This window comes from Silurus aristotelis (genome assembly GCF_946808225.1).
Source record: "Silurus aristotelis genome assembly, chromosome: 12".
Classification (NCBI taxonomy): Eukaryota; Metazoa; Chordata; class Actinopteri; order Siluriformes; family Siluridae; genus Silurus; species Silurus aristotelis.
In genome coordinates this window covers 16,539,274-16,554,225 of record NC_139585.1, presented here as the reverse complement: position 1 = coordinate 16,554,225, position 14,952 = coordinate 16,539,274, and the positions used below count along the sequence as shown (strand labels likewise).

The following is a 14,952-nucleotide window of genomic DNA, read 5'->3' as shown; positions in this document are numbered from 1 at the left end:
ATAAACATGCTCGTTTATTTCAGTTCTGATTTAACTGAAAGTGTGAATTTTTGAGCTTCTTGGGATCACAGTGTGATGCACACCTCTTGTCTGAACCAGATTTATGCTAATCTTGTTAAAAAATTTTTTTTACTCTGATAAGTACGATTAGATGCTGAAAATTTTTAAATAAATCAATTCATATGTCGAATTGATTTGTTGCATCGCGCACACACACACACAGCCTCAGCTGAACCCTATAATAGCTGTTGTAATAAACACCAAGCAAATTCTGGTGCATCTCTGTGAGCCACATGTATCACTCAATTCAGAGTGCAGTATACCAGTGAGAACACGAGCGTAAGAAGGTCACGGCTGCGCGAGGAGGCAAACGGGCTTGTGTGGGCGCACTGGTTTTGACCCAAGTTCGTACCTTTTGAAATGGCTGAGCAGGGTGCCAACCAGCTCTCCGATGCGGCTCTCGCCTGCTGGCATCATGCCCTGCAGGCACACAATCAGGTCCCGGTTGTCCTTGGTATGGAAGACCACCAGCTGGTCCTTCCCTGGGGACACACTCACGCCTGTCACCTGGGAGAACAAGAGAAGGGGAGGTGAGGGAGGGTGAAAATGAAGTACAGTCTAATGAGCTCTACTGTTGTTTCCCTAAATGTGCAAGTGCAGACCCTTGTAATCACACTTAGACACAAACACAAGGACTGAGAACAAGAAAATATTCCATGGATTTTTCAACCTCAACGTCAATCCAGCACACATATATCTTACGGGTAATTATCCTGTACTGAGGGAAATGAAAAAAAATAAAAAACCTGTTTATTAACCCCTAGCTTACAACACCATTATATTAAATATATTACAAATATCTATCTATCTCAGCCCTTTATACTGTTTGCATGTACGATCGTACTTAACGATTTGACAGATGAGTGAGAGCACCATGCCTTATTTAATCACATCTTACTCACTTTTCCACACTGGCCATATACCATAAGACTGAAATATTCTTCAAAAATGTTCAGCAAATGCTTTAGACAAATGTTCATTGGTGTTCAGCTGCTTTTAGACTTTCATTAGAAGCTAGCTTCGAAGATCAACAAATCTGAAATCACTCAGTTGCAAGGCACCTAATTACACAGTATCCATTAATTATTCAGGAACTACAACAAACAGAGCAATGTTACCATATATAATATTGCATCATCAGGTTTGTGTTTGTGACTAGGTAAAGTGTTTAGCACAATTCATGCTTCTCAGACTGTCTCTTGAATTTAGCATGAAAACTGGAGAGCAGAGAATAAGCCCAGGTTAGAAAGCACTCGACATCGCAATGATTAAAATCACTATGACTAAGCATGCAGAAACACCACACCACACTGCACTCGGAACACATCTATCTTCACTTTCAACCGAGATGATACTGCTAGATGATATCGACCGCTGTGCATTCATTCACGGTTTGTTAGTGCAGGATAAAAAAAAAATGCATTTATTAAAAAAGAAAATGCAAATGTATTATATGTGGAAGAGACAGGGTGTTGTGACTACACTGGATGCATATAAAGATGGGCTTGTGATTGGATGTAGTAAATATACTGAATGTCACACAAGGCCATTCCAAGTAAATGTTATCTGGAAGTGAAGAGTGGGAAGAACTGCTGAGCAGCCTGGGCTATTCTATTACTGGCACTACAGGACAAATCATTGCAGTAATGGCAGTCGGGATCAGCAACCTCACTCTCCCTCCCTCATCTATTCTTGAGAAAATGTGTTACATAACAATTGACTCCCTCTCTCTTTCTCTGTGAGTTTGTGAGAGAAAAAGAAAGAGAGACTGAGACTGAAGAGAGAGCAAAACATATCACTTGAAGAGCATCCATATATCTAGCACCTTCTCTTTAACCATATTTGTTTCCCAGGATCAGAATTATTTCTAAAACTTACCTAAATGTATAAATACACAGTTATCAACTGATAATATGATCTTTCCAAATGAAACAACCATTAAAAAAACAGATAGAGCAGCAGCAGCTAAAATAAACATGTAAGTCAAACAATAGGGGAGAGCAAAGACAAAGAGACAGCTCTAAGGAAGAGCAGAAGGAAAACACAGAGGAGGTAAATCTGTGCACATGCCTGAACGCTACCAGACGTCAGCTGATTTCTTTTCCCAGTCCGTCGTCATGACAACCCCATCTCCTGGGATGTTGGCATGACAACAGGCAGATAGGAAAACGGATGGCAAGGAACAGGGTGGAATGTTAGAGGGTGAGGGGCATGGGATGGATTACAATCAAGACTGTTTAAATATCACTTAGCTTTTTTCTTTATACATTCCAATATATTATGAACTCTGGGACACTGAATTCTTATGCATCATAAATCACTATTAAAACCATCCGAAAGTACTGGTACCATGATAATATCACTGCGCAGGGCCATGTTTCTCAGTGGAGCAATAAATAAATATGGGGTCAGTAAAGGTTTAGTCTTCGAGAGCAGGAGCTTTTCCCTATTCAGGAACCATTATGGGAGACTCTCCTTCGGCTAATCTTCAATTATTAAACAGCAACCATATGCACAAATCATCCTGCTAATCACAGTGATTAATTAATCCATTATAATACAAAGTTTAAAGTTCCCTCTACTGATTATTTACTGATTCTCTATTAAATGCATGCAATTTAAAAATGCATGTGCAAATGGATAATGAAGTTTTTTCCCATGCAGATATTGATCCAGGTCTGAAGGATATTTTTGTAAGGCTTTCCTAAAGGACAGAAGGTCGAATACTCAGTCTGTAGACATACTTTGGGCTAAGAACAGGAGCCAAACCCCGCCACCCCCCACCCCTTAGCCCACTATTATAGATCTCTGCCAGAAATATGGCCTCAAGCCCACTGCAGCTCAGAGACAGCCATGCCATACACTACAGATGGATTACAATGGCAGGTTATAGCTATTCCTATTTTAATTCTGCTAGAACTCCACACTGTCTGTGGCTGCATGAGTATGTCTTTTGATTTGAAATGGAAGAGAAAAACGCTGCTGCGTTAGAGGTCAACCTTCCAAATTTAAGACCATTTAGTGACAGCTAATCCACAAGCCAGGTGAAGGACTCAACCTGAGCACAGGATGACAGCCAGTTTAATAACGCAAAAAGCTGGCAAACCTCATGCTAAACAGTCTTAAATAGAGCCACAACGTTTGAATATCATATAAAATTTGTATAAAACATTGTAAAAAAAACTAATATGGTTAGTTTATACAATGATTATACACTGATCAGTGTATGCGGTGGAACATCCACACAACAGTGTTTCCGCTTTAAATTATGCTTAAACAGCTATAAACTGTTCACTATACCGCCCCCCCCCCCCCCCCTGCCCCAAATGCATCTTCTAAAATTAGAGAAAAAACAGAAAGCACAAAGCCCTTTGTTCTAAAGACGGCTGAAAACCTCAATTTAGCTCCACTGAATCATGTCGGATTGGGCCTGAAAGAAATTGCATTGGCGTTACATCAAATCATATTAGATCAGTATTGAAATGCATGGGTGTATGGAACTGTTACTTGTATAACTGTACCCTGTTTGTGTATTCTACGCATCAGTATGGGGATCAAATTCTCTGAGAAAAAAGATTAAGTAAACATGTAGTATACGTGTGGGTGTAGATACAAATATCTGGAATTGAACAGTGTTGAAACAGAGTAAAAGAGATTGGTAGAGGATAAGTACATTGTACAGTGGGATGCTCTTCATGGGCTTGTACTGTTTCAATGGGTCCATCTTGTAGAGGTGACGATCAGTGATTAGCACTGCCCGGTTCTCTGCTTTATTAAAACGGTTAATCTACAGAACCAGAAATAACATTCAATAAATATTATATAGGAACAGAGAAAAGACAATGAATACAAATACATGTATTAGACAAAAAAAAGCTGTGTTTTTACCTTGCGAACGTTGCAGGAGAAAAGAACTCTCATGAACTTATCTTTCCTCTGCAGTTCACTGGACACCAAGGTGAAGGAAGATGCCATCTCAGGACTATCCCGCTTCTAAGCATCCATACACACACACACACACACACACACACACCCGCGTGCACGCACGCACGCACAGCATACAAAAGCGGAAACAAAATTAATTCGCCATTCAATTCCACTGTTGTTCTTTGTTATTGAATTCGATTATCAATCTTGCACTGACCAGGTAATTGCCCTCCCAGGCTCTCTGCAGACTGAGGTCTGCCCTTTGACCCTTAAGGCACTCCAGCGTTGCCACTTTAGCCTTGATCTGTTGCATATCTTCTGTGGACAAGTTTTTAATTAGGGTCCAGGCCCACCACCTTCACCACACACAAAGACAAAAAAAGAACTTTACTCTCAACAGATTTTCAGTCCAATATTATTAGTGTCCTTCAGGAATAGGGTAAAAAAAATAATTCTTTACATGAAAAAAGTTGTTATATACAGTAAGGAAAATAAGTATTTGAACACCCTGCTATTTTGCAAGTTCTCCCAATTTAGAAATCATGGAGGGGTCTGAAATTGTCATCGTGGGTGCATGTCCACTGTGAGAGACAATCTAAAAAAAAAAAAAATCCAGAAATCACAATATATGATTTTTAAACTATTTATTTGTATGATACAGCTGCAAATAAGTATTTGAACACCTGTCTATCAGCTAGAATTCTGACCCTCAAAGACCTGTTAGTCTGCCTTTAAAATGTCCACCTCCACTACATTTATTATCCTAAATTAGATGCACCTGTTTGAGGTCGTTAGCTGCATAAAGACACCTGTCCACGCCATACAATCAGTAAGAATCCAACTACTAACATGGCCAAGACCAAAGAGCTGTCCAAAGACACTAAAGACAAAAATGTACACCTCCACAAGGCTGGAAAGGGCTACGGGGAAATTGCAAAGCAGCTTGGTGAAAAAAAGTCCACTGTTGGAGCAATCATTAGAAAATGGAACAAGCTAAACATGACTGTCAATCTCCCTCGGACTGGGGCTCCATGCAAGATCTCACCTCGTGGGGTCTCAATGATCCTAAGGAAGGTCAGAAATCAGCCCAGAACTACACGGGAGGAGCTGGTCAATGACCTGAAAAGAGCTGGGACCACTGTTTCCATGGTTACTGTTGGTAATACACTAAGACGTCATGGTTTGAAATCATGCATGGCACGGAAGGTTCCCCTGCTTAAACCAGCACATGTCCAGGCACGTCTTAAGTTTGCCAATGACCATTTGGATGATCCAGAGGAGTCATGGGAGAAAGTCATGTGGTCAGATGAGACCAAAATAGAACTTTTGGGTCATAATTCCACTAAACGTGTTTGGAGGAAGAAGAATGATGAGTACCATCCCAAGAACACCATCCCTGGGGCATGGGGGTGGTAGCATCATGCTTTGGGGGTGTTTTTCTGCACATGGGACAGGGCGACTGCACTGTATTAAGGAGAGGATGACCGGGGCCATGTATTGCGAGATTTTGGGGAACAACCTCCTTCCCTCAGTTAGAGCATTAAAGATGGGTCGAGGCTGGGTCTTCCAACATGACAATGACCCGAAGCACACAGCCAGGATAACCAAGGAGTGGCTCTGTAAGAAGCATATCAAGGTTCTGGCATGGCCTAGCCAGTCTCCAGACCTAAACCCAATAGAGAATCTTTGGAGGGAGCTCAAACTCCGTGTTTCTCAGCGACAGGCCAGAAACCTGACTGATCTAGAGAAGATCTGTGTGGAGAAGTGGGCCAAAATCCCTCCTGCAGTGTGTGCAAACCTGGTGAAAAACTACAGGAAACATTTGACCTCTGTAAATGCAAACAAAGGCTACTGTACCAAATATTAACATTGACTTTCTCAAGCGTTCAAATACTTATTTGCAGCTGTATCATACAAATAAATAGTTAAAAAAAATCATTTATTGTGATTTCTGGATTTTTTTTTTTTTAGATTATGTCTCTCACAGTGGACATGCACCTACGATGACAATTTCAGACCCCTCCATGTTTATTAAGTGGGAGAACTTGCAAAATAGCAGGGTGTTCAAATACTTATTTTCCTCACTGTATATAAGACAAATTCAACAATATTGGCACATATACACATATATATATATATTTTACACACACACTGTATATATGAGCCAATATTATTGAATCCCTTAATGATCGCAATAACAAATGAAAGCAGATTGTACATAGTTAAGCCATAAATCAAGCTTTTAGCTTGACCAAATCTAATGATGTTCAACAAATAATCATCAGCATCACCAGGTGTTAATTGTAGGGTGTAGATATAAATATGTTTTCAGGGTCATGTAGAAAATACAGCATTACTTTAAGAAAACCAGTGGGAAAAAACAAATAGCACTTGATGTCAAACAGCTTTTAACATCATATCAACGAGTCTAGTCCTTTTGTTAACAACTGTACAACCGAGATGGAATTCAACTATAAACAGGAAGGGAGCTATTGGGAAAAAATATATTGTAAAGATAAAGATAATTCCATATAAACTCCACTATTCGTTCTTGAGATACAGCCACTACAAGAATATCAAGCAAACAGACAAAAACAACCTAAAATTATAACACTTAAAAGAAAATAAAATTATATTTTAAACTATCACCCTATGTGTTATTCATTGCCTTTTACTATTTTCCACATTTGTACTTTATTACCTTAATATCTGTATTTTCCACATTGCATAATAATGGTAAAAAACATATAAAATAACAATATGGAATTATGCTTTGAGCAAAAATTTTTCAATCAGAACTAGAAGTCAGATGACAGCTTTGCACCCTCATGACATACACACATGCTGAGCACTGTTTGACTGCTTTTACTATCGTTCTAAATATAACTATTTGCGGTTAAACATGCTTTTCCCCCCATTTCAAAGTGTGGTCTTTGCAGATAAAAAAGATTTTCTGTAGCAATAGTATTTATATTTGTCCCATAAGCAAAAGCCTTAAATCTGGTTTGATATGTGCTTTAGAGATCAAATACTACAAATACTACAAGCAGAGTCTATTTGGCTTGCACCATGTGTATGTGAGACGACAAATAACAGAGGAAGAAAGTGATGACTTTTGGTGTTTACTGTAGCTCTGACCTGTTGTAGATGTTTCTTAGTGCTTCCTCAAACCTACGCAGTACTTTGGGTGGTGTGGGCCACTTCACGTGCTTTCCATGGTCCTTCATTGTGCGTACGTTTTGGAAGCGTCGGTTCACCTCTCGGATATAGGACTTGACCTTGTAACGCTGGTAAGCATGAAGAATGATAAGAGCAGCCCGCATGCGACGGTAACGCATCCTAGCAATAGTGCCACGCCATACCTTGAGGGAGAATGATGGAAAGGAGCAGTAAACAGACATAATTTCATCTTATTATATTAAAGACACTTATAAAAAAATTATTATAGAGTTATTAAGGGTTTACGGAAAATAAATATATATATAAAATCTATATTCAATAAAAAATATGTTAAATATCATATTTAATATGATTTACAAATTTTACAAATGTGATCTCTAAGGCCAAAGTGGTATAGTACTTGAGAATTAACAATACAGGTTAATGAATCTCCAGGGAGCTGTTTAAGCTGCTTCCCTATCAGCGCCACATGCTCCCTTTTGTCCACAACGTATTGCTCACGGCAGCTAATGTGTGCTTGTTTGTATAAATAAATACATGTGTACTTTTACCTATTTTGTACACTGCATCGAAAGAAAACATTTCTACTAAAACTAAACCTTGTTTCAAAATCTGCTCTGTAAATGTCCTGGTAGACCAGAACTGAGACATGACATTTTTATTCCATGTTCTCAATAATTTAAGTTAAAACACATTAATACAAGCAGCTAAAAAGATGTATCCTTGTTTGGTATTTACTGGATTTAAGTGGATTTATTCTATATATAAAAAAAAAAAAAAAAAGAGAGAGAGAGAGTGAGAGAGAGAGAGAGAGCGCGAGAGAGAGTTGTTCAAGGCCAAAATTAATTTACAAAAGCATTTTAATACCAACACCAATAACTCCACTTATAAGTAATAAGGGGAATCAAAACCCAAAATTTCCAAATCACAAAAATGTTTGCCAGATTGGTTTTTTTTGTTGTTGTTGGACCTCACAAAAGCCCACTAATGCATCATTTCGCTTTTCATCTGAAATTGTATTCAAGAAACCGTTACAAAAGTGTCATGTAGGTGTTTTATTTTTTCAATAAATGTAATTGCTTCATGCTTCCATCAGGTTCAATGTATTACTGCACTGAAAAACAATTATTCATGGATCAACATATAAATGATATTTAAATTAAGAATAGAAATTCCACTGATAAAAATAGTGTCCATATGTGTCCATGTTAGTACATGAACCAATATTAGTATTAATTGTATACAAAAGATGTGCAGGGTTTTGTATGGGCTCCCAGTTGTAATATGGAAGGATTTAAACTTCAAGTTTATGTTTTTTTTTTTTTTTTTTTTTTTTTTTTTTTTTTTTTTTTGTCTTAAGTCAGAAAACGAGCATTTTTGTTGTATAAACATTTCAAGTACTGTAGTAATAGCCTAATTTCATTGTTATGTTTTCTTTTGAAAAAAAAAAAAGGAAAGGGTTTGTGGAATCAGCCACTCATGCTTTGATTTCCAATGTATTTTACTGAGGGGGGAAAAATAATCACTCCAAACTGCTGCATGCATGAAAAGAAAAGACTGGTCACTGCTGGTAAGCAAGAGAAATTATTTTAAATATTAACGTGCAGCCAATCATCATGTGCTGCATGTGTGAACCGTGAGTCACAGTTCAGGTCAAACTAGCAGCTAGCCACTTCAGTCCTACACACTACATTTAACTTCTACATTGACAGGGTCATAGATATGCTACTAACCAAAAAAGAAATCATTAGGAACAAACAATCCAATCCTGCTGTTAGCACTGACTCATCAGTGACTCAATTCAGTTCAAAAAAACAATGTAGATTTTCTTGGCAGTTAAAATACTTAAGAAGAATGATTATTATTCTTTGCATCCGTGTGCTAGTCGTAGCGAGTGCTATTGTGCCACCCATCTTTATGAGCTTTCTACTAGCTCCAAATTAAGATTAAGTAGGCTAAAAGAGATTGCAGAGAAAACTGCAACCTTCCTCTCCACACCCCTCTGTATGTCCCTCTCCCCATTGGAGTTTGGTGTACGTCATTGCTCCACACATTTAATTCAAACCGGTGACACAGTCACACTACATCACATCTTATCCTGATACTCCTGTCATAATATTTCCTGTCTTTGAACCAACACACCAAGATGCCTCCTGTTACTTGAAATTGAAAGTTTCTATTCGTATACTCATGAAAGCACTGAGTCCATGTTGACAATGCAGGAGACATTTAAACAGGAGTGCAGCCAGACGGGCCGTACTCTAGGGAATGTGGGTAATTTAGGCCAGGAGCAGCCCCTGGTCCCCCCTCCCCTCCTATAAGCCAGTCGGATTGGTGTGTTAACGGCTTGAACACATTGCTGCATCGCCTCCAGTGTGCTTTTATGCTCCAAATTTACAGCCGGCCTGCGGAAGACTCACTGCAATAAAGTGTGACCGATTGCTATGTTAACTAGAGCTGATTTGCTTTTTAATTGACTCGTTGGCTATAGAGACATGATAATAGCCAGTTAGCCTGTTGTCAGGCATTGTGTTTCATCCATAGGAATCCATACGATGTCACAAAATAATATATCATTTACAAATACTCACTGTAAATTTCGTGATTCACAAAGGAACTTGCCATTCTTAATATATGCTATTCCAATTTGTGCCGATTGCCTTCAGGTGTCACCAGACAGTTACAGATGACTGAGAAAATGTGTGCTGGCTTATCATTAATCAGCTGGACAGGCATGTGGTGCAGCAAAACCCCTCAACAATCAGGAGTCAAATTCAAGCACACAAGTCCTACATAGTGCAAAACCTCCTGGGGAATATCTGCGGTTTTCCACACAACACTTGATGCAATGGTTCTTGGCTGATAGCATCTCACTTTGACAACATGACATGGTTTAGCACAGGCACAACAGACCCTAACCGCTAATCGCCAGAGACTTGTGGAAAGTGAGGGAAGAGTCGGAGAGAGAGTACTATTTTCATAAATCAATAATACAGGGCTGAACTGCATGCAACTGTGAAGGAGACCACTGCTTTTTTTTTGTAACCTTTAACAGACTGCTGGAGTGGGTTTGTGTGTGTGTGTGTGTGTGTGTGTGTGTGTGTGTGTGTGTGTGTGTGTGTGTGTGTGTGTGTAGGGGCTGTCATTACTGCAACAGCATGGCCACTGACGTAACTGTCACTGCCTCCACATCCACCTAAACACTGTTTTCTCTCTATTGGCACATGATTAGTAATTAGTCATATGTCTAATTCAAATCAGTGAACTTTCAAATAGGACAAATGTTAAAATTATAATTAACAATCACAATTTACTAAGAATTCTCTTTATTTTGTTTATTGTCTTAAGGTTTGTGCAAAAAACGACATTCAACATCCTGAACACTATAAAAACCAGCGTTCACTACAGATCCAACAGATCCAAGTCAAGAACTGTTGACTAACAACTGACTTTGAGCTGCGTACCAATGGTCGCAACACATTCCGTTTAAAATAATTAACAAAAAACGTTTTCACATCTCAGAAAATGATGCAGCAGACCTTGAGAACAGAATAATAAATGTTTTATTTAGCACATTCACTGATTGCGGTCAGTGACTTTTTCTGTCTTCCGACATAGGCAAAGACTAGACATTGAAATTAGAGTCATACCCAGCAAACATGCACAAAATCAACTCACAACAATATTTTAAGTATACGGTCCAAGCTTATAGCGGGACACATTTAAGAATCAGCATGGTTACTTCATTAACCTAGCTTTTAGGGGTGTCACAATATGGTGTATTGTATCATATAGCTTGATGCAAGGATCTAAATTTGATCTGCATTTTGAACATTCAGCAGACTGCATAATTTAGAAGGTTATTAATCCTATATTGCATATTCTATTACTACTGAAACTTATCTAGCCCACACTCACTCTGCTGGAAATGTAGAATCCCCTTTATCTCAAATCAGGTGAGTCTACTGGGGATTAGAAAGAAAAATATCCTCTCCTGAATGTGATGTTTTTCTTGAGCTAATATTCATACTACCATTAATAGTGTATCATCTTTGACTATGGTCAGAAGCATAGAGAGATTTGTTTTACAAAAATAAAAAGAATACATAATGCAACACACGTAAGCACATAGGCACAGGGGCATTCATGGTAGATTATCAGACTGTTTCTTAGTAGTGGAGAACACAGGATTCTAACACACATTAAATGCTAAAGAGGCTTTTCAGTACAACTAGCTAACAGCAGAAAGTCAAATAAATAAACAATAAAAAAACTGCAATTCAGAGAATGAAGTCTTTATGAGTAACAACCAATAAAAACTTGGCCAGAGAGCTAGTGCTCATTTAGCCATGTTTCATTTTATTACATTCTAAAGTACAGCTTTTTTTCCTTTTTTTTTTTTTTTTGCTGCTAAAGCATATAGATCAGAATTAAAATTGTCTCCAAAATGCTGAGTACGCTTAGCATTGTCCTTCTGGACCGAACATGAGCATGGACGTGACAACAATACTTTATTATGAACTTAAAAACTAGTCTTTCAGCAGAGATTGCAGGAGTAGAGGTTTTACACAGGAATGCTTCTTTGAATGATAAAAAAAAGACTGCAGGTTTATATGCCAAGCCAAAAAAATGAAAGGATTAGGGAAAGTAAATCCCAGCTGACTGTCGGATATTTGAATAGGCTTTTTGGGTTAAAATTTGATATTGTAGATGACAGGAAAAATCCATCAGAGGAATTCAAATAAAGGAACAGGAGAAACTTCTCAGGAGGAGCCAGTCACATCACTCATGCTGCTTAAAGCTTTTCTGTTCTCTGAGCTACACTAAGATGTGATGATTTGCAGTGAAGAGCAAATTCATTATATTTGAATCCATAAACCATTATCATTGGAAGAATCATTGTAACGCAGAGGTTAATTAAATGATTGATATAAACAGAAAAAGCCCTATTTCGTCTCTATAGAAAAGTACATGCTGACTTGGCATGCAATGTAGATAGCCAGGTGTGAACAGATTTACAAAATCAATTAAGGGTTAAAGAAAAGTGTTTTGGATTATTGGAAGCAGTACAGAAAAGGACCAGCTCAGGAAGGTTTAAAACGGCAGAGTGAAATAAGCTGTAAAGAAGGAGTGAATTGATACGAGCTGAAGGTCAGAGCAAGGCAGATACGTACACAAATCACGTCTCTTTTAGCTCAGCACTCTTGAGAAAATATGAGCTATATATATATCCGAGAGGCTAAGCCTTAATCAGAAGGGCAAAATCTATTTCAGAAAAATAGCAGGCAATGTGTGAGCTTCTATATTTTTCGTCAATGAGATTGTTGGAGGACGAGAGCCATGGAACAGATGCTGCCAAATCTCTCAACATTCGTACTCTTTACATAAAGCATTTCAGTCTGCTGGGGTGGTGATAAAAGGCCAGATGATCCAACATTGCCAACAGACACAACGAAACATAGCAAAAACCATAAAGGCAGATCCACATAAAGGCTGCAATACGACCTGTGTGCGTTTAGAACCACGCTGTCTGTCACTCAGCTTAGGCACATATATTACGCTCTGGTGAGACAACTATTGCCTGGGGGTGAACAGCAGGCTTAATAAAGTGACATCGCCCCTGAAGATGGGACTTTACACCAGGGGATAAGGTAAAACATAGATATTGGCATGGCACTGCTGTATTTGTAAGGCAGAGCATGGCTTTGTCAATACTAAGGACATAAAATCAATCTCAGATACTGACAGAGTGCAAATTCAACACTTTGATGTCTGCTGCTACAGGATTAGGGCAAGCCATATGAACCATAATAGAGAATCGTGTAGCCATATAGCCAAGAATACCATTAGCAGGTGTCATGAGTTTATAAACATGAAAATGAAATAGGCAGTTACTGGCCCGGTATTTCAGCTGGGAAAAACAGCAGCTCTAGTGAAGTTTGTAATGTGTAATAAATGATAACATTTTTAAAAAGACCTTTTAAAAAAATCCTCGTGTTCAATGTTTTCTTATGGTTTGATTTACATCTCAGTTAAAAAGGGGTATAACCTAACCCAAGGAAATGGAACAGAGACCTTAACAATTGTTAAAAACAATAAATGCACGCTGCTGCTTAAATAAACAATCTGCATCAGGTTATGCTCTCACCTTCTGTAGAAAGAGGACAATTCTCTGCACCATTTGGGCTCTTTGCTCCTCCAGGCTGAAGATGGTGCGTGGTGTACGGATGAACACCTTGGTCTTGCCATAGGCCACATCGTGTTCAAAGCCACATCCCTGCAACAGACGTTTCACTGCCTCCTTATCTGAGGGAAGGTCATGGTTCGGCCAAGTGAACTCAGAAATCATCTTATACCTGACGGGATGGTGGAAAAAGAACAGCAGTGAAAACATACAGTCATTTATAGGACACAAGCAGAATGTATTGGATGTGTTTAAAAATAAAGTGCGAGAAGTTCCTTTGCAATAATTCCCACAGCGTTATTAAGCAATGCCTCAGTATTTTAAAAAGAAACTATTGTGCATGCATGTACATGGCCTTTTAGACAAGAACATTTTATGTAGTGACATTGAAATATCTCTCTTAATTAGAGTAACAGACAAATATCTTTACACAGCATGAACACAACATGGTATTAGAGTTTAAAGGATTTTTATTGAGAATATTAATTTGAGTATTATAATATATCCCTTACGAGGGAAATATCAAGGTCCGTGACGTCAGAGTGACGTGGGGCCGCCTTCCCGTGGGCTCACCACCTGCAGAAGGGACCGTAAGGGACGGTGCTGTGAGGATTGGGCAGCAGTCGAAGGCGGGGGCCTGCTTAGACTGCTGCCCCTGCGACCCGAATTATGGATTAAGCGGGAGAAAATGAATGGATGAATGAATGACCAACCCTATTTCTTTTGAGTGTAAATTCAGACATGCACTGACGGTCTAAAGAATGTCCCAATTAAAGTTAATTTGAAATTTTGAATTTGAAAAGTTAACTTGAATTAAGATAAAGTGTGCAGAGGATACGTACCTTTGTAAGAAGCGAGGGTATGTTTGACGGTTAGCAAAGCCAGCACGACGCACACGGACATTCTCCAGCAGGCCCAAGTATTCTACCTGGTGCTTACAACGTTCATACTCAAACAGCAGTGGGGACTTCACGTCATTGGGTTTGATGCAGCGCACATAGTACGGCTCCTGTACATACCATCAGGGGGTGTCAGACAGTAAATTAGTGTTTTTGCATGTTAACGTCCTTAACAAGCAAGTCGAAATATTGTCTAAATTCTGACCTTGGAGGCCAATTTCTCCACCAGTGAAATCATTGAGCTCTTAAAGAGTGTGGCTGCAGTAAGAGGGCGCTTGGTGACCTCGGTGATGCTCAACTTCCCTTCAGGCCACATGACCTTCAGAACAGGATTTGAGCTGCAGCACATGTCAGAGCGATTAAAAGCAAAAAAAGGCAGCGATAATGAGCATGAATAAGGAAACAGGTGGGTAAGAATATTGACCTGTTGTACAACAGCCTCTTGAAGTCCTGAAAAAGGGTATCCTTGTTCTTGTCAATGAAGCCCACCACGGAGTAGCTGGAGAGGAAGATTTAGAACACAGCGAGACATTAACAAATTTTCAAACATACACACTGAATGAGTGCTTTTAAACTTGCCTGTTTAACAAAAGACCCAAAACATTATGGATCTATTCAATCCCAAAACCATGAAAATGAGAGTAGGTGGGCAGCAAGATTGATTCGCCACTCAATCTCAAGACTTCTAAGTGCTACATTAAG

The 14,952-nt window shown here is 38.9% G+C and overlaps 1 protein-coding gene across 1 annotated transcript in view; it reads right to left on the bottom strand.

The window, feature by feature from the left end:
- The window catches only part of myo1d (myosin 1D), a 55,677-nt gene that overhangs the window by 13,361 nt on the left and 27,364 nt on the right, over positions 1-14,952 (bottom strand). The window contains exons 13-21 of the mRNA XM_083557348.1: positions 14,675-14,749; positions 14,456-14,588; positions 14,194-14,360; positions 13,316-13,523; positions 7,126-7,349; positions 4,205-4,343; positions 3,949-4,053; positions 3,734-3,847; positions 413-567 (exon numbers count right to left, since the gene is read on the bottom strand). Of these exons, the coding sequence (XP_083413474.1) occupies positions 413-567; positions 3,734-3,847; positions 3,949-4,053; positions 4,205-4,343; positions 7,126-7,349; positions 13,316-13,523; positions 14,194-14,360; positions 14,456-14,588; positions 14,675-14,749 (1,320 nt within the window). The remainder of the gene's footprint in view (positions 1-412; positions 568-3,733; positions 3,848-3,948; positions 4,054-4,204; positions 4,344-7,125; positions 7,350-13,315; positions 13,524-14,193; positions 14,361-14,455; positions 14,589-14,674; positions 14,750-14,952) is intronic.